At 47.7% G+C, this 25,214-nt stretch overlaps 1 protein-coding gene across 1 annotated transcript in view; it reads left to right on the top strand.

Annotated features, from left to right (window-relative positions):
* The window catches only part of PITPNM2 (phosphatidylinositol transfer protein, membrane-associated 2), a 36,231-nt gene extending 11,017 nt beyond the window's left edge, over window positions 1–25,214 (top strand). Inside the window, exons 7-19 of the mRNA XM_009696205.1 lie at window positions 26–237; window positions 4,971–5,146; window positions 5,546–5,716; window positions 8,396–8,545; window positions 13,542–13,706; window positions 17,565–17,713; window positions 20,559–20,675; window positions 21,419–21,535; window positions 21,902–22,050; window positions 22,739–22,888; window positions 22,977–23,160; window positions 24,460–24,588; window positions 24,870–25,214. Coding sequence (XP_009694507.1) covers window positions 26–237; window positions 4,971–5,146; window positions 5,546–5,716; window positions 8,396–8,545; window positions 13,542–13,706; window positions 17,565–17,713; window positions 20,559–20,675; window positions 21,419–21,535; window positions 21,902–22,050; window positions 22,739–22,888; window positions 22,977–23,160; window positions 24,460–24,588; window positions 24,870–25,214 — 2,214 coding nt within the window. The remainder of the gene's footprint in view (window positions 1–25; window positions 238–4,970; window positions 5,147–5,545; window positions 5,717–8,395; window positions 8,546–13,541; window positions 13,707–17,564; window positions 17,714–20,558; window positions 20,676–21,418; window positions 21,536–21,901; window positions 22,051–22,738; window positions 22,889–22,976; window positions 23,161–24,459; window positions 24,589–24,869) is intronic.

Raw genomic sequence — 25,214 nt, 5'->3', positions numbered from 1 at the left:
TAAATCTGAATATTTCAAATCCCAGGATACTGACCTCCTATCTCCTGGAATAACGGTGAACAACAGCTATTGTTCCAGTAGCTCTAATCTAGAAGCCAGCAGGCACCTCAGCAGGAGCAACATTGATATTCCCCGTAGCAACGGAGAAGATCCAAAGAAGCAGCTGCCACGAAAAAGGAGTGATTCATCAACCTATGAACTGGACACGATAAAGCAGCACCAAGCCTTTCTTTCAAGGTAAGATTTTGAAGGAGCAGAACTGGCAATATTCTAGAGCTGAGACTGGTGCATCTGTGAAACCTGAATGTTGCTTTATCATCCTGTGATAAGCAAGGTGGAGGAAAGTGTTTAATTTACATCAGAGAGGTATAAATTTCAGTGTGTTGTATATGCAAAAATGTTAACAGCTCTCTTGCTGAGTGGCAGTGAGAGATCCCAGCTGCTCTACTGCATCCGTATTACAATGGCAAGAAGCCCTTCCTCCTGTTGCTTGATGTCCAAGGCAGTCAGGCAAGGCTGCTTTTTTGCTGTGCCGCAAATGCGGGATGGAAGTCATAAAGCAAATGTAGAAATTGGGGGGGGGAGATGGTGAAGCAAAACTGGGAATCCAGTGTTGTGTTAATTTCAAAGCATCTCTGAAAGCTGATTTTGAGTTGGCTGGCCTGTCCATGGGAATGGTCGGTGTGAGCTGAGTATCCTTTAATTTTGGCCTAGTTCAAGTGTGAAATTGAATTGCAGTGCCCTTTTCTGTCGCAGGAGCAGGTTTCTGCTGTCATGGTGGGAGGATGCTCTGGATGAGACATCCTGAACCCTAGCTTGGTGGCTGGTTCATGGAGCAACCTTCAACTGCACGTGGGGATTGTTCTGTGACTATTTGGCAAAGCAACCTAAGTCCCCTGTATGGAGCAGGGACAGGGGACTGTGTTCTGTCCTCTGGCAGGGCTGCTACTTTGCACCAAGGTCGTGTTTCAAATTTGTTACTCACTATCAAAGCCCCGAGTATCACGTTCCTAAGCTTCTTTGAATGGACCTTCAGAAATGTATCCGTTAACCAATGAAAATTTCCTAGCTGTCTTTCCATTGCTACTGATTGTTCAGGGATTACTTCTGTAAATCTGGAGGCTTTTTCTGACTGAATCATCATCTTCAGCCTGTAGAACTGGACAGCCCAGACCTTTTCTTCCTGCAGGCCTGGAGGAACTGCAACATCCTCTTAATCCCTCTTCCCCCATGTCCCAGGTACTGGGCAGCAATGCCCCCCACCAGCAAACACCATTATCTGCACTGCACGACTGTGTCCAAGGCTGTTCCTTTTGCCCTGTGCCGAGCTGAAGGCTTGTCCTGCACTTCTGCCCCTCCTCTGCTACTTGCAATCGTTGCTCCAGCACAGGGGCCCATGTTATCCTGCCGTGTCAGGGGCCCTTTTGTAAAAGATTCATAGGAGAGAGAAAGTACCAAAGTGAATGCTGTTGGTGCACAGAGATACTGTATTCAGAAAGACAGCTGCATTTACAAAAGCCATAATAAGCTTCTCAGCTGTTTCCAGCAGGTTAATAAAAGGCAATCAATCTCTTTTTCTTACCTTATCAAAACAGCCTCCTGTATATTACAAGAGAAAATATAAGTCGTGCAAAAATGTGCTCTTTCTCCTCCTTGTTATTGACCTCAGGGGCACGGACTCGACTAAGGAAAGTGGGCTGGCATCTTGATGCAGTTTTACATCTAGTTTACAATAAGCACTGGGCTTGATGTGGATAATGGATTGCATGGTTTGTAATCTCAGGTAGCTTTGTCCTGGTCCTTCCTGTTCCATCTCTGAAGGACTGTGCCCGCTCCCAGCATGAAGCGCTTGGGGGTGCCTGGCAAGGGCTGTTGGTGTTCAGTGCACTGATGGATTGGTGCACCTTTACTTCTTTTAGAGTTTTATACCTTTTGACCTTGGGTTCCAAATGAGTCTCTTCCCATAGTTCAAGAGCAAGATTCCCTCAGGGAAAGGGGAAGTTTGCAGCTGCTGAATGAGCTCCCTCTGCACCTCTCCCCCTCCGCTCCCTGGTGCAGGGGAGGCTCAGGTGCGGTGATTCACCTCTTCCCCTCCTGCATGTCGGCAGGGCATCACACCCAGACCCGTCACTGGACCTTGTGCTTACAGCTGTCATTACTGAGCAGCAGAGTCATCAGCAGAATGCCCCTTCGGCCTCTCTCTCACTAAATGATGATTTTCCTGTACAAAACCCAAGCCCTGATGTGATGCGAGTTCGTGCAGGAGGTTGGCAGAACAGAGCCAAGTTTTCCTAACGGGCTCAGCAGACGAGCAACCTGGTATACAGGGACCTTGCTGTCCGTGCCGATTGCAGATTTCAGCTTGTGCCAAAGACACTCATTTTTATTCATGTATCAGACCTACCCGCTTCTCTGGGATAATGCCCAGCAAGCCAGAGCAGCATCTGGAGATTACAATCACACGTTTATTTTTAAATTCAGTCCTTCTGCACAACTATGTTATTTCTGGCTGTGCTGTACTTGTATTATTGTAAATGAGTTGATTTGCTTCTGAAATCCATAAGCTCTTGTTTAATTAATGCACACAGTACATCTGCTGCTTTTTAAAGGGAGAATAGGGCACTGTAGGTTGGTTGGAGCCTGACAGATTCAGAGTTCCTCTTGGCTGCCATTTCTTTTGATTGCTAAGAAGTCTATCAAGTTCCCAGTAAAAAGGGGAGAAGCTGTCCAAATTGCTTAGTGGTATGAGTGCTCTCGTTCTCTTCCGTTCCCCACGAAGAGATGCTGTGGGAAGATGGGTGGAATGCATCAAAACCCCCTTGCACCAGTCCTGCCGTAACACATCTGCCATTGGGATAGTCTTTCCTTTTGTACCTTCATTTGAGTCATATTGTGGTCGCCTTGTCTTCAGCAAAACTGAACATGTTCTAAATAACTTTGTATTCCTTACACACAGCAAACTTAATACGTTGCAGTTTTGTCAGCTAAAATAATTGAAGCTTCACTGGCTTGTTTTTAAATGGGTCCGTGTTGTGCGTCTTGGCAGTGCGATCTCAGGGAAACTCGTTCACATCACAGAAATGGGAACGTGCTCGTTTTAGCTGTCACTGCTGTAAGCTCCTGTTCCTTTTGCTTTTGACATCACTGTTCTGACTTTCCGTGATAGGTACGGCTGCCCTAAGTAAGCTTGTCGTTTCCCCGCAGTTAGTAACTGGGAGAGTAGTGCCGTGCATGCACACACATGCACCTTTAGAGACAGTGCAGCAGGAGAAGAAAGTATTTTAGCATCCTTTGGGAGTGGTATTCGGCAGAGGTGCTGTCTCTGGGAAGATGTGTTATTTGCCAAAACAGGAAAACAAAATCTGAGGGAAACCCATTTTTCTTCTCAAATGTGTGAGTATTTGCAGCTTCTCACTTGTTGCGTGGCTCTCCCAGAGGAGGGGTGTGTGTGAGCACCTGGGATTTTGCCTTGGGGCCACAGAGCTGGCAAGAGGCTGTTGCGTTTGCATCATTCCTGACTCCAGGCCTGTAAACCTTTTATCCAGCCCAACTGTTGTGGTGTCCGTTTATCCCACATATTTTATAGAACCTGTTCACATGCTTTTGAAAGTGTTTAACACCCTGTTAAGTCACTGCTGGTACTCTGTCTTCAACTCTCTACTTCTAACTATAACAACGATAACCCAGCAAGGCTGCTGCATGAATCTGTAGAACCTAGAGAGCAAAAGAAATTGCAGCTTGTTGCTTTTGGGCGGTAATGGAATAGTCTCAGAAACCCTTTTGTGAACGAGGATATTAGTGTTAGGCATCTGTCATTTTGCTGTCTAATCCCAGATCTAGACTGCAAAGAAGCACCTCTTCCTAACGTGGGGGGTGAATTCCCTGGGATTTTCATCTAAGAGTTCCTGCTGCTTCTTCCTCAGTGTCCAAGGGATATGTGAATTTAAATCTCTGTTAAACTTGTGTATTGCCCAGCCTGCACTGCGCACACGTTGAATTTTGCAAACGGATTTGACGCCTGAAAGAGGGAGGGGAAGGCTGGACACATTTTATATCGTTATTCTTTTTAAGTACAGAGGAGTTACCTGGAGTTGTTGGGCTGAGGTTGAGAGGTAGTTTGGTAATAACTCGACAGATGTTGCCTCATGGGCAGAAGTGGGGAGAGTCCTGGGTGCATGATAAATACAATTTACCACATGGCCACTGAGTTAATTACCCGAAATTCCCATTCCCGGTGAATGCTATACACATGCATGGAAGCTGTGGTGCAAACTTGGTGCACAAAGACATTAGGAACCCTCTTGCAGATTTTGATCTTTCTTTTTGTCTTTCCTCTCCTGTTTTCTTTTTCCTTTTTAATCCTATAACATTTATCCAACTACTTCCACGAGGAAGAAATGGGTAAGCACAGCTTTCCGTAACATTTGAGAATAAAGTGATGGAAGGAACTCAAATGTTGACAACCAGAAAGCATAGTAGTGATGTGTGTAATGGAGTGAATCACTGTCAACCTGCTTTTTTCCCCTGCTACTCTAGTACTTTTGGCTTGCTAGTTATTTTATCTTGCAAATGACTATCCTACTAGCAGCGACCAAGATTTTGACTCCTCAAAGAAGAAAAAAAACAAAACAAAAAACCCCAAACAAACAAAACCCAAATGAAAAAAAAAAACAAACAAAAAAACCAACCGAACAAAAAAAAACATTTTGAGGCGATAGGAGTGTGTAAATGAACCCACTTGGAGCTTGGGTTTGTATGGTCTAAATTATGCCAATGTAATGGGGTAATTGTTTGGGGGGGACGTTTTACTGACTAGTAAAACTAGCGTACTGAGGCATGATGGGTTGATTGGCACAGTTCCTTCACTAAAGAGATAGAAACTATATTCACTGTCAATCACTAATCTGGCCTTCAATTATGAAAACACAGCATAAATAAAATTTTTACTTTATTTTCTGTTCTTGTCCCAGTTTACATTCTAGTGTTCTGAGAAATGACCCAGGATCCAGGCGATCTAGTAGCTCTACAATGTTGGACGGAGGCAATATTGGAAAGTTTGAATTTGAGATCACTGACTTCTTCCTCTTTGGTTCTCCCTTGGGTCTGGTTCTTGCACTGCGAAAAACTGTCATTCCAGCTCTTGACGGTAAGTCCTGATGTAAACTGCTGAGCTCATTTCCTGGGTGGTGTAAGTACCTCCTGATACAAATGCAGTAATTCGATGAGACAAACTGGTAAAAACCAAACATTTATATATAATATTTACTGCACCATAAGGAAGCAGATCACTGTGTGCTCTAGCCAGTACTGATTATACAGTTTATTTGCAAGGTACTTCCAAACATTGGAAATACTGGGCAGTTCTTGAGTCTATAAATATTGTAATAAATTGTTTCAGTTGAATAAACTGGAAGATGAGGGAGATGATAAATCCTTAGCACTTTTTTTTAACCCAACAGTTGTCCTTTTTACAGAAAAATATTTACTGTATTCTAAAAAAATAACCTTTCGATACTTGAGGGTTTTGTTTTTTTCATCTTTTTAGTCTTTCAGCTCAGACCAGCTTGTCAGCAGGTCTATAACCTGTTCCACCCTGCAGACCCATCTGCTTCACGCCTTGAGCCTCTTTTGGAGAGGAAGTTCTACCTTTTGCCCCCCTTTAATATTCCCCGTTACCAGAGGTTCCCGCTGGGTGATGGCAATTCTGCTGTTCTGGGTAAGTCACTTTGGATCCATATTAGCTGTCTAAAGGCTTATATCCACACGTTAAATGAAATTATCAAAGCAATTGGGAATGACAAGAAAGAGAATTGGCCCTATATTATTAGCCTTATTCCTGATTTACCAGAAAAGTAGTTTTTCTTCAACAAAATCAGTGCCTTATGACCCATATGCCCTTCATTTGTTACACAAAGGCCATCAGCTGCTGAGAGTCATGATGTGGTGACCTCTCTGTGAAGGTCCTTGTTTTACACCCAGGCTGGTGCTTGTGATTGGGACTGAATGAAACATGGTTAACTTGGCAGAGTTTAGGACTTCGATGTTTGGAGAGCCGGTGAAGACTGGAAGGAGCAGAGTCAACAGTAAGATAATGAGATGATTTACTTGGTTGCAACCTGTGCTTTTTCATGGGACCAGGCTACTGCAAATCAGTGCCTTGCCCTTGCCACCTTGCCAATGAGACACTTTGTCTTTCTAGGATACCTAGTATTCCTCTGCCATCAGTGGCCTCTTCACTTGCTCTAGCCCAACTGCAGCAGTAACAGAGTCTAAAATGGCTGTGTGCATGCCCGTTTGTCTTTCTGGGTTGCATTTGAAACAAACTGAGTCCTGACCATGCCCTGCCTCAGCTCCCATTACATCAGTGCTCCTGCGTTGATCTAATAAAATAAATTATATATCCTACCATCTTCACCTCGCTTCTGTGCCTAGACTCTCATAGTCTGTTGCCATTTCAGTGCAGGCTGTCATTGCCAGAAGCTCTTGGGGAAGCTCACCACTGTGCAGAACTAAATTTGACCTTTCTGCTTCACCTAAAGCTTTGGTTCCTTGCAGGGTCAAGGCTTTGGGGCAGGAAGAACAGTTGCACTGTAATTTTTCCCTTGCTAGAGGTTGTTAATCAATGGCTACTTAAAGTCAACAATGCAACTAAGAGTCGCTGCTATAAAATGAAACTTACAGCACACAAGAAGTTATGCTGGCAAACCGGAGTAGAATATCAAAGCCATCAGCTAGAAAGACTGGGATTTGGTGGTTTGTTTTTTTTTTTTCCCCAAAGCTCAGGTAGCTTTCCATTTGTTTAATATTTGAATCATGCAGGACTAAATGAAGAGGAATATGTATCTAGAGCTGAGTAACTCTGGTGATACTCGGCATCATTTTAAAATTGAAAATCCAAGCAGTGGTCTCCTATGTATCAGTGTCTTTAGAGATTGTATTGTAATTGCTGAATCTGGAGGTCTGATTTTGTTAAATGGGCATAAACTAAACCCCATGTTTAATAAAGTGAATAAAATATTTTCTGCAGACCCCACTCAATTGTCAAAGTTACCAAAGATCTTGCTGCAACACATTGTAAAAATGGATGCACCCACAATTAGATTTGTACCCAGTCCTGTTACAACAGCTCGGGGAATCTGTAGCAACTTGAAAAGCAATTTGCTTTTTGGGTGTATTCTAGGTATCAGCTTCCAGTGGCTTCTTAAAAAAATAATACTAAACATCTTACCTTCTTCCTCTTAAATACATTTCAAAGCCCCTGTTCTCACTGAAACCGGGTGTAGAAGCCCCGTTGACACTGAGCAACCTGCGTTCTGGTTATCATTCTGTACAACAGCAGGGATCTTACTAGTTTGCTGTGCCTCCCTAGACCTTTGAGTTGGCTGTTCAGAGAGACACTTGCTATGTAGTGGAGAGGAGTTAAACAGCAATTAGCTCAACTATGAGAAGGGTAGAGTGATTTCAAAACCCTCTCCAAGTTTGAGCCTTGTTATTTTGAGAGATGCTGCTCTGCCTTGATGAATAAAACTGACAAAAAAACAGCTTTAAATTCTCTTCTCATGTAAGACAAAGCCTCTTCATTTCCTTATCATGAAGTAACAGGCTATTCCTTTCCATCAGAGTCACAATTTCAGTATAGTGATTTACACATTACCCAGAAGGACTGATCTAGCCATGATTTGCAAAGCCACTGCTGAAGTTAGTGTTCACTGTAGGGTGCTCCAGAAAAGTTAATTGCTGCTATAATTAAGCTGTGTGATTTGATGATCACGTAAAATTCAGGTGCTCAATTATAATTAGTTATGTACAAAACCTTCTGCAACACTGCTTGTGTATATTTCCTCATGCAGATAGTTAGCGTTTTTAAAGTCCATGATTCAGAAAGCCTCTTAGACTTCTTTTTTTCATTTTCCCATCTGTACTAGATGTTGGGTGCCTGTTTCATTACAACCAGCTTGCAGAGTGAAATCAAATTCACATCCCTGCTTACTCCTGTGCTTTGCACTGTGTAGGCTGTGAATCTGATTCAAGTAAATCTCCCCTTACAGCATACTTTTTTTCCACTCGTAGTAAAAAGATTTCTCTGGATCTGCTGGGTATTTATGGATTTGGCTCATTGGAGAAGCTGGTTAAGAGGACTTCCTCTTCTTTTGTTGTTGAAATGCCATCGTTGTGCTCTCCTCTGCTACCAGTTAATCTCTCTGATGTGGGTCTATTTGGAAAGTCACTCATGTTTTGTTTCTTTTACTCTATTTGAAGGTTGTCTTTTCATTGAAGACTCATAGTTGAAGTGCTCAGTTGTAACTGTTCGTATGTTAACACTTTGTGGCCACACGTCTGTTGTTCTTTGTCCCTCTGTTTTGTTTTGTTTTGTTTTTTTCCCATTTGCTTCCAGTTGAGACAATCCAGAACAATCCCATCCTCCTCATGGAAAGTAGCCCTCTGGGTGCTCTCCAGCACCAGGACAGCTTCATGGAAACAAGTATCCCTGTTCCCGTACTGAATTGGCAAGATGTTTCCAATAAAAGTGCTGGTTTTGCTGAGTGTGTGTAATCTACACTTTTGTATTGTCTATGGTGTTGGGTACTTGGGGTGCTTTTTGGAGATCATACTGTTGCCTCCTGGAGTTGAAATCTTCATGCTGTGTCTCAGGCTGTGCCACATGAAATAACCACTTGGGATCATGCTTGGGTCTGGGAGACCCACCATGAAAGAACACGTTGGGATTACAAACTCCATCCCATTCTGGTGTGGATGCTAGAAGGGGAGACTGCTGCCATGTACGTACTTTTTTTCCATCTGTGGTGGCTGGGCTGCTGGAAAGAGGCTTTGACACAGAAAGACAAAGAGTCCCTGGATGGCCCTGCTCGTGCGGCATACACCGTGTGCAGGATCCTCTGGGAAGGGGTTGGTTGTCTGCAGTGTGCGACTCCCCAGCAGTCAGCCACGCTGAAGCGTGGCCAGAAGTCTCATTCGTGTCGATGTCAGACCAGATTTTGTCCGTTTGAGTATTTCGTGTTTGGACACTCCTTGTGGCTCTGCTGAACACAGTGACTGAGGCTTTCAGACCCCAAGGTGGCTATACGTGTTGGCTTTTAAAAATTAATTTCTCTACTTCTGCCTTAAAAGCAAAGTTTGATGCATTTGTTTTGCCTTATTTTCCATCACAAATGCTGCATGGCCTCATTTATTCTGGTTGTGGCTGGTGCTACATCTGTGATTTTAATGAGACTTGACTTTGTTTTCGTTTTTTCTTCCCTGTGTGTCATATTTGCCCATTCTCACCTCTTTTTCGGTGTTTTGCATTGAGAGCTTGGTTCTGCTGCCTTGTTGTCTTTAACAAGCTGACTCTTGCTGTTTAGGAGCAGCCCAGTACATTATGTGGTCATACAGGATGGCAACATTGCTGACTATTCCAGATAGTCTCTCCCTTTGTCTTTTGAAGATGTAGATGATTTTTAGGTATGCAGTTGCCATGTTGCCTGTGCTGTGATGTTCTGAAACAAAGCAGAAGGAAAGGATCTGGTACTATTAATTAACCGCTTTGGAGGTCACTGATAAAATGCCATTTAGCTGTCATGTTCCTGCTGTCAGGACAGCTTTTAGAAGCTTCTCTGCTCTTTACCTTGTGTGTCAAGAGCACACTGTGGCCAAGCAGTGCTTGGTTGACTGTCCGGTTCAGCCACTGGACTGTGGGAAATTTCCAGAATCATAAAAACTTACTGACATCTATGTTGCTCTTGATCTCAGGGTAGTGACTGCAGCGTGCCCAGCGTTGAGCAGTGACTCCAGTGCAAGCAGGGCTGGGCAGTTGGCTGGCTTTTCTATTTTTTTTGGTTTTTATTTTTATTGAACTTTACATATTTTTGATTGCTTTCAGTATTTCCTGCTTCAGTGCCACAGCTCAGCCTGCAAATAACACATACTGAAATGTGCCATTCAGATGCCCCAAGGACTTAACGCAGTGCCAGCAGTATATCAGGAGGATGGCCCAGTGCTGTTCACTTAGTGGGAAACAATTAGTAAGAACATTGACAAACAAGTCCATAAATGAAAAGGCACGGCACTGAAATGAGTATTAAAGATCCGTAGGTAGGGAAAAAAAAAGTGATTTTGCTTCTTACGTCCCCTCTTCTGGCAGTGCAGTTAAATCTCAGTTCGTCGCACTGGCCCGACACGTGCCTGGCTGCAGCAATGCTCCCTTTGCTGGGAGAGAGGGTGCTCGAGCCAAGTCTCCTCTTCCTGAACCTTCCTTGTTCTGATAAAGTCTGCCCTCAGACACAGTACAAAGTGCACTTCAGCCGGTGCAGTAAACCAGGAGCACCTCTGTCCTTATCTAGCGACATAAAGGAAGAGCTAATCTTGATGAAAGTCTGGCTACTGCTGGGCCTGGTCCAGCCATCCAACTTCACCCTGGGCTCAAAGCGCTTGCCTGAAAAACCTCCCCACAGCTGTCAGGACCTGAGTTGTGGCTCGGGGTGGCAGCTCGGCAATGCAGAAGACTTCAGACCGCTGCCTTCAGGAGCAGGAGGGGTTGCAGGTGCTGGGGTCAGCCTGTGCCAGCATGGCAGCATCTGTGATGTCCTACCCTGGTCATCGCACTCCCCAAGAAAGCCCACTGGGTGTCAAAATTGCAGGAGCGGTGCTGCACAAGGGATTTGGTGCAAAGAATACAGAGAGTTTAGGAAATATGTTGTTAGGGTGGGTTTTTTTTTTCCTGCAAGTCAGGTCCCAGGGTTTTATCTGGAAGTCACTGTCACTGCAGCTTTGAGGTCGAGGAAGCTTGGCTGAAGGGGCAGTGATGCATAAAACAGGTTTTCTGTCCATGCTTCCTGCCCTGCCTTTTCCTGGCCCTAGTTTTTTCTTAGAAAGTGTCCTTTCTCAGGGACAGATGGTGTGTAGCTTGGGAAAAGGGAGAAACACGAGAGCAACCCGAGTGGGCTGGAGCCTGGAAGCGCTGGTGTCGCGGGTGCCACTTCATCCCCTGCAGAGCTGACTCCTGCCACCAATGCGAGCAACGCTGAACTGAACCGTTCAGTAATGTAAAACACTTTAGGCTTTTATAGGAGTGAAAATTACTCCTCTGGTGACACCCGCTAGGATGGTGTTGGAAGGGCTGTTGAGGTTGGGTGTTTTGCTTCCAACTCATTGTATTCAAAAATAGGCCCAGGAAAATGAGATTGGCTGAAAAGAACAAGCCCAAAATACCACTGCTTCTTCCTTGATTCACTTTCCACTTTCTGGGTTCTCAAAAAAGGAGATAAAATTCAGGCGGAGCTAAGTGAAGACATGCTAATGGAGCTGGAGCCACGATCGACCCAGGCAGCACCACATTTGGCCCAGCCTTTTCTCCTGTGTAGCGTTGCTGTAACACTCTTTACTGTGTCTTCCAGCTGCTTCCTAATTCAAGCCACAGATGTTTTATATTTAAGGGAGAGGAAGAAGTTCAGGCCTCACTGGTAGGTGCTAGCTAAACCCGAACCTGGCATTTTTCCTAACGTAAAGCCAAACCTGTTGTTGCATGTGACCAAGTTCAGGGAAGCTGATGGTCATCATCTGCATTACGGCTGTGTTGGGGCACGCGTTTGATGTGATACAAGTACATAAGCGTGGAATGATCTCACAGTCTGTACAGGCAAGAGAAAGGAGAGGAGGAAGGGGTAACCAGGGAAAAGATGAGAGGGTCGTCCCAGGTCATGCAGCCATAGGAGTGAGACCCTTTAACCTTAAGAGGTTGAATGCAGCTCCTGGTTTGGCTCATGTTCTCCAAGTACAGCCTTCGCTTGAACTGTCTCCTCTTGCTTGTGCTGGTGCTTTCTGCAGTAAGAAAGCCATACTGACCCAGTGGGGCTGGCTAGGTTGTGGATACTGGTAGCCCCCTTGACAGCCAGCAGCTCAAGGCAAGGTGAAAAGAGGAGGAAAGTGCTGAGAAAGTGACACCGGTAACAGCCTTTCAGGCACAACGTGGGCAGTGTGTGCAGCCCATCATCGGGTCAGGCTCCCACTAAGGCTCAGATCTTGCAGTCCACAAAGCTTTTACACAGAGCAGCTTGTGGCCTGATTTTCCCTGCAGAGAACAGAACTCTTTTACCAACACTTAGCTACACATTTTCTGCCTCATACATTCTCTTTCACTCTGCTGCAGCAGGATTTGTGTGGGCACAGACGCTGCTGCTGCGAACTGAGAGATCGGAGGAAGCAAATCAGTACCCCCAAGCAAAAAAAGATAGATACTAAAATAAATCAGTTGCCAAAACAACTCCCTGGGTCAGCCACATACTGGGATTAAATCCAAAGATATCTAAACTGGCTGAAATAGGCGGAGGATGTAGGTGTGTGGGAGTAACGTACTCACGTTCCCCATGGCATCTACTGCCTGGCTGGGCACACACCTGTGCCCTGTCTGATACCTGGGAATAAAGTTCAGATGCTGCTTGTCAGGTACAGCAGAGATGGGCAACGTTCAAAGGATAGGAAGTAGCTTTGCTTTTGCATGTTACTGTCATACTGGTGCTGCCTGCTATGAAGTACTGGGTATTGGCATTACAAGCGCTTTGCAGGAACTTGGGGTGTCCCCAAGACACTTAATTTGGCCTCATAGCATCCACAGAGGGGTGGGTGCTCTTACCACTGCGATAGGAAGAAAACCGAAATGCAGAGATTTTATTGTGACTTTCAGCATCGCTCGGTTTGCCAGTCCTGAACATTCTAGGTCCATTTCCCTCCAATACCTGTATAAGGTCCATGTGAGCATGACTTTAAATCCTCCCTTTCTATATTTATGTACTAAAGGGTTAGGCCACACTTGGTAAACCTCAAGCTGGGATCTAAAAATCCAGACTTGCATGTTGTACAAAAGAAGCTCTGTTTTCACAGAGACTGAGCGCTCCTTGATCCACCAACACCGATTGGAGATGTAAGTGCTCAGCACCAGACTCCTTTCTTTCAATAGCCCGTACTTTAGTTTAATGAGTGTTGGCTGTATCCATTAGCAGTAAAATACAAGTTCAAATTTAGTCCCTGCCAGGCATGAAAATATTTTCTTGGTGTTTTGTGGTTTTTTTTGCATTAATACTTCTATCTTGGAGATATTCTTTTAAATCTAAATGTTTCAAGAAAACAAATATCCCCTTTCTAAGGTGGTTTTTTTTGTTATTCTGCTTAACTTGGTTGTTTTGTCTCGATGTGAATATAGAAAGTTGCATATATTCACATCTGTATGTATGACACATGCTTCTGTTACTGCTGCTTGAATAAGTCTGCCTGGATTTTTCTTTGAGGTTTTGGATTTGGTTTTTGAGCTACTTATTTTGCTTCTCTCAATCAAAGACTACTGCTCCAGCCACATGTCTCTGTGCCTGCTGTGGTGTTTGCTTTCTTTTCAAATCAGAGCTACGATGAAATGGTTTTTTCACTCCAATCAGTTCTGAAAGGTTTTTGCACCTACTAGCTTTGTTTGCCTCCTTCCTCCCCTCGAGTTCATCTTGCCCAGCCTCTGTCTGTTGGTCTAATATTTTGATTTCCCTGTTTCAACTTTGTAGCAGATGTTGTTCAGTCTCATGGTGCCGTCTTCATGGAAAGCGCATCCCTGTCCACCCCCATTTCAGCCCCTCAGTTCAGGGGCTTCCGGAGAGCCAGTGAGATCAGCATTGCCAGCCAGGTCTCAGGAATGGCAGACAGTTACACTGCTTCCAACATAGCCAACAGTAAGTGTTTCACCCCTCCAAGACTACCGCTCGCTGCCGCACCGCTCTCTCAGCACCACGTACCAGGCTAGAGCCACACAGCTTCTGTCTGTCTGGGGTTATACTTTCCATTAATAACCACAAGTTGGAATCATTTCACCTTTGCTCAGTTTTGCCATAGTCAGTGCCACGTGTTATCGTATCCCCTGGAGGAGCAGGTGATAGATCTGATTATAATACAGGGACCACCGTTGTGTTATGCATGTTGGACCATGCTGGTGATGCACTGTTCAAAAAAAAAAATAGTAATAATTGATATCTCTGAGCACCATTTGGCTGCTGTGGGTGGTGAGGGTTAATCCAAAGGGATGTTTCTGTGCTGCTGTTGATAAGTCATGCAGAACTGGTAGGGATCAGCACTGCCAGATTGATAATGCAGGATGTGGCTTGGTGCAGATCACTGAAATGTGGTCCACAAGAATGGAGATGAGTAAGCCCCTCTGTAATGCTGAAAGGGAAGAACAGGTTTGGGTTATTTATTACTTCGTTAGAAATGCAGCTCTTCTGTAGCCTGCAGGGTAGCTCAGAGAGTCAGCCAGTTATGACCCATATCCCAGAGCTGAATGAGGAATAAAAGGGATTTTTAAGATGTTATTTTTCCCAAGGCCTGTATAACTTCCCAGCTAATACAGTGGAGAACAGCTGCCTCTTGTTAACGGTTTAGCCCCTTTTTCGTTTCAGCTGAGGTGTGAGGTTAACAGTCTGTGTCCTCAGGGACCTCTGATAACTCAGACCAAAAAAAGGCTGAAAACCAAACAAATTAAAAACAAACAAACAAAAGCAAAACCAGAAAAAAAAACCTTCAGCCCAAATTCTTGTCCCAGAAGGTGGCAAAAATTTAGAGACCCTCCATTCCTGGCATGTTAGACTACAGGGCTATGAGCGACTCACTTCACAATTAATTGCTGAGGTTAATAACGCTCCCCAAGGCAAGTGTTAGTTGCTGAAGGTCTGTGTGCGCTGGTCAGGGGCTGCTGTAACGTCTTGCCCTATTTGAGGCAACACTCAGCAGAAGGAATAAACAACCTGCGCCCTGACAAACGAGGTTTTCTTTCCCAAAGCACATCCAAGAGCTGATGCTGCACTCCCCGTGTGCGTTCTTGTATTTGTCCTGGTAAGACATCTTGCCAAGCGCTTGCTAAATATTAATTTGCTTGGGAAGAAGGCTCCTCGGGGAGAAGGTGTTTGTTTTGTGCTGGTTTCACGCCCACAGAGAGCTGCCGAGCTCGGCTGGCCAGGACGCGAAGCAGAGGGTGGTGGTTGTTCGTTATGAAGTGTTTATGCCACGGTGATGCCTAAAGGCCCACATGACGCGACGGAGGGATCCTGTCCCTGCAAGCTGATGGCAGAATCAGGCCCACACAGTGCTTGCTGCTCTTTGCTTTCCCCTCACTATCCCCGATTATTTAGCTTCGGTTTGTGTAATTTATTCCTCCGCGTGCTTCACAGCCATCAAAACCTGTTTCTGAGATGGGAGAGGAAGAGGCTGGCCCCGACGCGGGCTGCGCGCGCACCTTGCCCCCATGTGCAGCCCGCCCCAAGGGCTGTCGCAGCCCCTTCCTTCGCCTCCCAAGTGCCGACGTGTCCTCTGAGCCCTGGCTTTGCAGCTCTTGCGCTCGACCTTAGCGCGGTGGTAATGTGAAGCCGTGGCATGGAGGGTTGGATGTGGTCCGTGCTTGTCCCGCAGGGAGAGCCGGAGGAAGTCCAGAGGGGCACCGCAAAACCATGGCTCCCTCCCGGGAGCCCTCCCTAGGATGCAGCTTCCCTTGCACTGTGTATTTCTGGAGGATGAATCCAGTATTGCCTGTGGCATCTGTGTGCCATAATAAGTGTGAATTCTGCTTTTTTTTAACTTTATTTTTCCTTTTAGAAACCAAACACCACCTTAATCATTGTAGAGGGTTTAGCCTTCTGTCCCAACTTGCTCTTCCTCACAAATCCCCTACCCAAACCTCATCTGAGAGACGTAGGCAGCATAAACATGAAATCCCTTCGAAGGGAAGAAAGCTGAAAGGGCCGTGGAGTCAGGCTGCAGACTGTGCTCTTCGGATACCCGACCTGGACATCAAGACAGGTATTCTGGAGAGATCCGCTCTGGTGGACCTCCTCTCTCATTCAGTAGTCACAGAACTGCACAACAAATCTATGCGCTTTCACTGAGGCACTTGCAATTTCTGTTGCATTTTAACAAGTATTTCTGTCACTTTGCTCCGAAGACCGATCATAACACGGCTAACAACTTGGCAAGAGCAGGAATTCTTCTGGGCAGAGCTGTGGGGACGACACTTCTACCTCCATCGCTGTCTTTTGAGCATGGAAGAGTAAATCCTGTCTTCTTCCTACAAAGAATCTGAAATTACCCAAGCTGGGGACTTGCATGAGAAACAAAAGGTTGGGTCGCAACCAGGAACTGCCAGTTTGGAAGACAGGGAGTCAGAAATGGCCTATTTGCTCTGGAAAAGCCATGTTGATCCATCAATGCCCTCCTCCTCTTTCCCATGGCTCTTCAGAAAAGCAAGGGCCATTAGGGTGAGGGTGGCCTGGGCACTCAGCACAGCCATGGGGATGTGCTGATGCCATAACCCTTTGCATGTTGCTGTGGTGGGAGCTTTGTGCAGGTCTCTTGAAGGAGCTGGTGGGTCCATCTTTTCAGTTCAGCATCTGTGCTCATCACCAGCTACATTTCCCTTAATTTTATTGGATCATACCTTATACCTGGCAGCTTTCCTGGAAGTCCATGAAAAGGGAACATTGTCACAGAGAAAAAGTAAGCTTGAGAAAGCCCTTGTCAAAGCCCCAGCTTGCAACCTGCATGCAAACGCAGCTCTTCCTGTTGCTCTCTTGATCTGATCCATCTTCTCTTTCCACGGCCACTTTTCCAGGCTGGAGTGCATGGGGATTGAGGACTCCTCACTGCTGGGAAGGCAGTGACCCCCAATGCCTTGGGGGTCTGAGACTTTGGGCTGAGACATGCTCATTGCTAGGGAGTAGGAAAGGATGTGTGCTTGGGCAGAGTTCAGGGCAGCACTGAAGTGTGGTGGTATCCCTCTTGGACACTTCCATGCAAGCTGTTGGCTCCCCAAGGGAGAAATTCTTCTGCATTGTCTGTAACCTTGTCTACCCAAAATCCCAGTGTATTTTTCAGTCCCCCATGCAATGAATTCCCGGCGCTCCCAGATCCTTTTCTTGGCCACTGTAGAGGCTGGGCTGGATGTCTCGGTTGCCTGCAACATGGTAGCCCGACAGGGCAACAAGGACTTGTTGGGGACTACCAGTCCCAGCAGCGTGTGGCAAGTACCCTGCTCTGTGGTGCCTTTTAGCATCTCACGTGGGCTCGCAGTATTCAGATCCTCTTTAGGGTGGCCAATATCTGGATGCTATTCCTTGGTGAAAGCTAAAGGAGTTGGAAGCGGGGCCAGAGATGGCCTGGGCGTATACTGTGGTGGGCAGAGCACAGACATCCTTCCTCCCACAGCTCTGTCTCATGTTTTGGCACGTGGATTCTCAGGCTTGTTGCACGTGAGCCTCAGACCCCTTCCCCGGGGTCCGGACTAACGGCCGATGAATACCTGCCCTCTAGTGCCTTCCTATTTGTTCAAATAAAGGAGAGCTCAAGTGCTGGTGCCCATGTGTGTTCCTCCCTTGGTCTGAGCAAACAGTGAGCCCTGGGTTGGTTGTTCCCTCTTAGGAGTGCGACCAGCCAGGGAGCAACCTCCTGGCGTACCTGGAGAGAGGAGCCAGAGCCTTGAAATACCGTTTGTGATGGAGACTGCACGTGCATGTGAACCCCCTTTGTCTGAACAACTCTTTTGCTTCTAGTTGCTGCCAAGTGGTGGGGAACTAAAAGGATTGACTACGCTCTCTACTGTCCTGATGCTCTGACGGCTTTCCCAACCGTCGCTTTGCCGCACCTCTTCCACGCGAGCTACTGGGAGTCCACAGATGTTGTCTCCTTCTTGCTGAGACAGGTACAGTCATCCTCCCTCCCCTGATCTCCCTTGGGCTGAAAAATATTTGAGGCTCTTTGTTTTTTCCACTGCACCTTCCATAACTCTCATTGATGTGTAGAGATGGAAAAGTACCTTTGCCACTGCAGATCCATTTTCTTCCGCTTAATTTTGTTCCTCACCTGCGGTGTTGGTGGAGCTGCACACATGCAGACTTCACAACATGTGCTGTCACACCTGCTTAGTTTGGGTCTGGATTTTATCATCAGAGCAGGTTTCAGATGGGCTCATCAGGGAGCCATGGAGTGAGCCCAGAGCCGGTTCCTACCAGATCGCAGTGGCAAAAGTCGGTAGCACTTGTTTCTTGAAAGTGAGCTGTTCTCTGTGTGTGCGAATTTGGATCTCAGGTCTGAAACTTAAAGGAAACTTCTTGATGTGCAAATAAAAATAGCATTAAATACAATAAAACCAAAGGAGAAGTTTTGTATGAATTTGACATGAGTTGATAGGCAGAGTTCAGTTCTCCATTTTGGCTTTCTTAAGTTACTGTGGTCTCCTCTAGGAACTCAGACCATCATCACTGTGTTGGGATTTAGTCCTCGTTCCTCCAGTACAAAGCAGTTCCCCTGGGGCTAGGTAAATGGGGGTTGCTGGTGTCTGGAGTCTGACACCTTAGATTCTATCAACGTACATTTGCCCTGAGATTTAAATTCACTGTTTAAAATGTGTTTTTCCTAAAAGAATTATTTTTCCTTCAGTTCCTTGGGGATGAGGGGGATTTATTTGACTTACAAAGTATGAACCCCCCAAGGAACAGTACTTAGAGCATGGAACTGGAAAAAAAAAACAAACCACAAAACAAAAAGCAACTCTGTGAATTGTGTTGCCTACTTCGGCACTTGGGTTTGCTTTCTGTTAGCTCAGCTGTTAAGCTGTCCCCGCTCTCTTCCAGCCTCCTCAACTGCAGCTCTCAATTATTTATGATTCTGTTGGCAAACTTTCTTTCAGTGCTATCTTCCAAATAGTGTGGGAACCATAAACAACAGAGATGTCAGTGCGGGTGGCAGCTGAGCGGTAGCAATAATCCACTAAGACCCTTTCTTCCCAGGCTGTATCTAGCCCAGCAAGACATCTCTGTGGTTGCACACACCTTGCCGGATCAGCTGCTGTGAAACCCCAGCCTTGCATCGCACTCAGCCTAACAAGGCTGAAGAGAGAGAGACCGACCCGTAATTGCGCATGAGTGGGAACAGTCACGGCAGTCTCATAAACAAAATGCTCCACTCAAGAAATAGCCAATTACTCAGGATTCAGCCTGAACCTGGCTTTGTAGCACAGTGTGGTGCTTCGTATCTTGTGGCTTGAGGTACCTCTCCGTGCATTCAGAGCCTGCCAGTGGCTGGCTGGGTAGTCGGGCACCCCCCCTTCCCCAGTGCCTGTCTCTACTCACTCGTCTCTGCTTTGAGACCAGGGTTTACTCATCCCCTGTCTTCTTGCTGTCCTTCCAGAGCACCACGCCACTTCTTCCCCTAATAAGGACTTGTTTCTAATCACCTTTGAAAGTCATCTGTGGACAAAATGTAAAAGTAAGCTGTTGGATAGTTTTAGCCTCCAAAGATTGAGTCTCGTTAAAACAAGCCCAAATAGGACCCAAAATAGATTCCCAATTTAAATAATTTTCAGTAAAACTTGTTATTTTGTTTACCTTGGATTTCTGTGAACTCCCTCCCCAGCAAGCTCATCCTCCCTAGGGTCCTTTTTCCATTTCCCTGGACAAAAACAGCTTCAGCCCTGCAAAGCAAGCTGGCCTGTGTCAGACCACTGCAGCCTAGGTCAGCTGGAGAGCGGCTGGCCACACAAAATGTGTTCAAGGCCTTGTAAAAGAGCCCACATTTAAGAGGCTTCTAAATTTTTTGGTGGGACGGGGTCACTAAGGACTACTGCTGATTTTGGAATTTTCTGTGCAGGGTCACCTCCCAGTCTTACAGCAGTCTTTGAGATGTCCCCTCACCTTTGGGTGATATTCTTACTTTTCCCTTCTAGAGCTTATGAGCAATCTAGGAAGGATCTAACTCTCCTCTCTCCAGGTTCCTGCTTCCCCATCCCTGCCCACACCCTGGTGACAGGCAGGAATTGCCCCAAAGGCTGGCTGGTGGGCATCACCTTGCCCCCCTCCGTGATCCTTGTGCTGGTGCGGTGACATCCCACCAGCACAAAGTCCTGGAGCTCTGTCAACCTCGAAGACGAGGTCAGGATGGACAGACCAGACACCCTGGGCTCTGCCTCACACAGGGCCAAGCCAGACCCCTGCAAGCCTCTGCCAGGGTCAAACCAATGAGAGGAGCAAAAGCCATGGGACGAGAGCAGTCCGAAACATGTTTAAGTAGAAATAAGATAGGAGCTGAGGGAACAGTGTCTGTTGGCATGAGGCCAGTCAGAGCAGCTGGTGCTGGATCTGTTACGAGAACGGCAGAAGACTTGCGTTCAAAGGAGGAGACTGGGAAGGGACTAATGAATGCCTGGAGGAGGGGGAGATACCTAAGTGCAGAGCTTGTCCTGCTGTGTTTGAGTTAGTTTTGTACCTCCTGACAATCTAAATAACCTGTGTCCCAGCCAGGATTAAGTCGGCGCTGGCTGCAGGCTTTGCTAGTTCAGAAGAGGCCACTTGCCCTTGCAATTAAGGGAACAGCCCGTAAAACCTGTAAGCTAACAAGCCAAATGCCGAGCAGGCAAGCTCAGGCTGCCTCTGTCCAGGCAGTGCCCTTACTCGGCGCTGGCTCAGGAGATGCAGAACAGCGTCGGCAGGAGGAGGGAGGGGGTCACGGTGCCAGCGGCTGACGTCTCGGTGGGATCTGTCCTCCTGCAGGTGATGAGGCACGAGAACTCAAGCGTTTTGGAGCTAGATGGGAAGGAGGTGTCTGTCTTCACCCCCTCCAAGCCCCGTGAGAAGTGGCTCCGCAAGAGGACACACGTGAAGCTCCGGGTAAGGGTGTTTTGGGGGCTGCCTCCACGGCAAGAGGGAATGCTGTTGTGTAGAGGGGCTTTGATTTGGGCTGCAAGAATGGCACGGAAGGTGGCCAGCATGCGCACAGCTCTGTCCACATCGGAAGCAGAGGATCTTGTTGCACTGCTGGTTTATATTAGTGATTATATCCTACCCAAGTAGTTGTGATAGAGTGACCCAAAAGATCTGTACCAGCGAGGTCTCCTCTTGGCCTTGAGTCTATGTAAAATACAGAAAGCATTGGCTGTGGGTCAGAGAAAGAGATGAATGTCTTTCAAAGTCCAATAATGCGAATTCTCTGCTCGGTAAATGCCCTTCGCTCCCAGTAAATGTCTCCAATTCCCAAAAGAGCGTAATTCTCTGCTAGAGCTGAAACAATGTCAGCAAATTTCTCTGGCAGCTGTTTGTATTGCCTCTTAAATCCAAAGTGTAAGAGTTAATAGACAGTATCAGAATTGCACGTACAAGCTGCCTTTGAAATTGGCTCTTCCACCGTGTACACTCAAATCCACCCCATCGACACAGGGCACAGTCTCACCTCTGCAACAGGGCAAATTTTTTTCTAAAGCTGAGAGCTGTGGGTGGAGTGGAGGGGGGAAATGGCACAGAGGAACCCACGCTCCAATTTGATCTGATTTGTCTGGTTTTATTTGGCACGTCTCTGTGAGGCTGTCCATCGCTGCAAACTTTTCCTGCCCCCCTTTCCCTCTTGGCTTTTGCAGAATGTCACAGCCAACCACAGGATAAACGACACCATCGCTAATGAAGATGGGCCCCAGACCTTAACTGGAAGGTTTATGTACGGTCCGTTGGATATGGTCACGCTCACAGGAGAAAAGGTACTGTGTCTGCTATGGGGGTTGCGGGGGACAGGGACAGAGGCGGTGCTGGTCGGTGCTCCCTCGGTCCCTGATGGGATTTGCTACCCTTGCATCTTGGCCACGTTCCCCTGCTCAGACTTGTGTGGTGCATCCTACCAGGAGCAGCGTTCATCATGGAGGTCTTCACCACCAAGGCCGGGTTTCATACCAGCATCCTGATGTTTGGGTGCTTCTCAGCTCAGATCCGTAAAGTGCAGAGGGTGGAAGGAGGAGCCAGCCCTGCTGCTGTCCAAAGGGGCTTGGGTGGAAGGTCCCTATGCTTGGCCTCTTCTACTCGTCTGTGTCTTTAATGCTGTTGTTGAGCCGGCCTTGCTGTCTTCCCAGGTGGACATTCACATCATGACCCAGCCGCCTTCAGGAGAGTGGGTTTACTTTGACACAGAGATCAGCAACAGCAGTGGCAGGATTTCTTATGTCATTCCTGAAAACCGGCGCCTGGGCATTGGCGTCTACCCCGTCAAGATGGTGGTCAGGTGAGGTACCTTGGGGTGCTGGGGCTTACGTTTCTAAGAGGAACAAAAGAGGAGTTTCGTGACTGTAGAATATCGTCCCTCCTTGCGGAGCAGCTCTGCTTGTTGGATGGGTTCAGGGCCTGGTTTGCTAGCAACAGGGACAACGCCATTTGTACTCTACAGCTGTAAGAGGAAGATCTACATTTTATTCTGACTCCTGCATCATCAACAGCATGGTAATTGAGCTCCCGTTGCAGGAGCAGGCCTTCTGCAGCACGGACATACGGCCTCGCGGTTGTCTGCAAAACTGCACAACGGAGCATATTGTAAAGACCATAAACTTGTCCTTGAGGGACAGAAGTTCTGTACTCGTGGTAATTCACAGCCCAGGGGCTTCACCTCAGCTCCAGTTGCTGGTGTTGAGCGCCGGAAGGGAGCAGAGGGGAGCATCTTCTCGGTGGTGAACCCAGCAATGGTTTTCTGGGGGTATTTTTTTAAGTCAGTGACACCAGTGCTCCAGAGTACTATTTTCATCCCCACTTTAACACAGAGGCCCTCATGCAGTGCCCATCACTGGTGTAACGGAGGGTGGCATTGCTGTTAGAGCCTTTGGGCCAGATCTGGGTGCTGCTTTGGGCTTGTGGTGCACTGCAGGACTCTGATACCTTCTGAATATCTTAATGCCTCTAAGTACCTGCATCCCTTTCAGAGGTGACCACACGTACGCAGACAGCTACATCACAGTCCTGCCAAAGGGGACAGAGTTTGTGGTGTTCAGCATCGATGGCTCCTTTGCAGCCAGCGTATCCATCATGGGCAGTGACCCCAAAGTCCGCGCCGGAGCGGTCGACGTTGTAAGGTCAGCGGCAGGGGCTGGGGCAGTCGGTTTGTTTTACACGGGTATTGCTCTAGGTCTGCAATCCATTGGCTTGTGGCTTTCCTTCTAGGCATTGGCAAGACCTCGGCTACCTCATTATCTATGTCACGGGCCGCCCCGACATGCAGAAGCAGAGGGTGGTAGCGTGGTTAGCACAGCACAACTTCCCCCATGGGATCGTCTCCTTCTGCGATGGGCTTGTTCACGACCCGCTGCGGCACAAGGCCAACTTCCTGAAATCCCTCATCACAGATGTAAGCCTGGGCCTGCTGAAATATGATTGTAGCACAGGTTTAGATTGCTCCTCGTCCAATTGCCCCTGTCAGCACCAGTCTCTTGGCAGCGATCTGACCTGCAGTGGAAGATTAATCTGTTCATTTTATTTTCATCCTTTCATTACTCTACAAAAGTGTCTACACTGTTAGATTGTGTCATCGCTGCTCTGTGCCGCTCCATTTCATCACCGGTCCTTCCAGTACCAAATGCCTGATGAAATGGAGGCAGCAATGCCTCCCCTCCCCATATATGCACTTTTTTCACCTGTTTGGTGGCTTTCTGGCTGCCCGTGGTGTAACCAGGTGGTCTGAGAGGGCAGGGAGCTGCTGCAGAAATGGCTTTGCGCGCCACAGCCTTGCCAGGAGATCCCACAGAGCATCTTCCCAAGCGTTTGACCCCAGGGAGGTCTTAACATCACTCAGCCCAGAGCCTCAGAAAACCTCCAGATAAAACAAGGTTTTCTCTGTCTGGCAAGTGAAGGAACTGCCCGTGTCCTGAGCACTTGTGCCTTACCTTGAATAGCAGGGAAAGCCCCTCATTAACTCTCTTGGACTCTCGTTTCAGCCCGAGTCACAGTGGCGGGAGCAGCTGGCCCTTACTTGCTGCCTGCTCTCCACTGTCCTCCAGAAGAACAAGTTTGTGACCAGGGTCAGAGATTTCCTTTCCATCTCCCTGCCCTGCCTGCGGCTCGGGGGGCAAAGTCACCGGTCTGTGGTGGCACCAGTGTCCATCCCCTCCCCTGCCAGCCCCTGCTTCAGCCCACTAAGGAAAGGGTTGGCCGGGAGCTGCTCTCTGCTTGGAGCGGAGGCAGAGGAATCCCTGAAGAGCAGTGTACTTTGCTGCCTGCCCCTTCTCCCTCTGCCCAGCCGTGTTAAACAGCAATATTGCGTGTGGCAGCACGGCTGGTGGAGGAGAACGCTCCCCGCTAATGACTACTGCACGGGGGGTTGCAAACAGCTCCTCTCCCCCAGTGACAAGTAGGCAGTGAAGTGTGCGGCGTCCCTGCCCCCCGCAGACCTCAAGGAAAGACTGTGGATCAGCAAGTGGAGATCTGCTTTTGTATTACTGTTACTCCTCTGGTTCTGGCCTGTAAACATCGCCAACTCTGTTAATTAGCGCTTTGCACAGCGGTGCATTATCCAGCTGGGAACTTACATAAGTTATTGACCTGAGATTCCCACAAATGCTATTTGGGGAAAAAAAAAAAAAAAAGCCCTGCCTGTTGAGCAGCACGGGGCACCCATATGTTCTGACCACGTGTTGCTTTCTTCCCGCAGCTCCACATGAGGATCCATGCGGCATATGGATCTACTAAGGACATCTCTGTGTACAGCTCCATCAGCCTCCCGCCCACGCACATCTACATCGTTGGCCGACCCACCAAGAAGCTGCAGAGCCAGTGTCAGGTAGGAGCCAGTTTGTCTGAGCCCTGGAGGTGCTGCCGAGGGCCTCCCATGGGAGGGCGGTGGGAATTTGGTCACCTTAAGACTGGTGACTGAGCCTAGTGTTTGCCAAGAGGACGAGAACTGTCCCACATACTAGGACCCATCACGTCTGTCCGAGTGGTTCCATGTCTTGTACGTCACCCCAGAGAACCTGGCACCGCAAACGCGTTTGGCTGCCAGTGGCTATCAGGGAAATGTGTCCCGTTGCTCTAACGCCTGCCCTCATCCCTGGTGTCTCATAGTTCATCACGGAGGGGTACGCAGCCCACCTGGCCCAGCTGGAGTACAACCACCGCTCACGCCCCGCCAAAAACACCACGCGCATGGCACTGCGGAAAGGCAGCTTCGGGCTGCCCAGCCAGACCGAGTTCCTGCGCAAGAGGAATCACCTGCTGCGGACCATCTCCTCCCAGCCTTCGGCCACCAGCGGCAGCACTGGCCACCGCCCCGAGCGCACCCAGAGCCAGTCTGACAGCGACAAGGAGAGGGACAGGGAACGCAGCCAAAGAAGCATGAGCATCGCCACGGGGTGCTGGGGCCGGAGCGCAGCATCCCGGCTGGAGTCCGGCCTCTTGGGGCAGAAGTAG

The sequence above is a fragment of the Cariama cristata genome, unplaced genomic scaffold (genome assembly GCF_000690535.1).
Source record: "Cariama cristata isolate BGI_N322 unplaced genomic scaffold, ASM69053v1 scaffold28112, whole genome shotgun sequence".
Classification (NCBI taxonomy): domain Eukaryota; kingdom Metazoa; phylum Chordata; class Aves; order Cariamiformes; family Cariamidae; genus Cariama; species Cariama cristata.
This window is presented reverse-complemented; position numbering and strand designations above follow the sequence as displayed.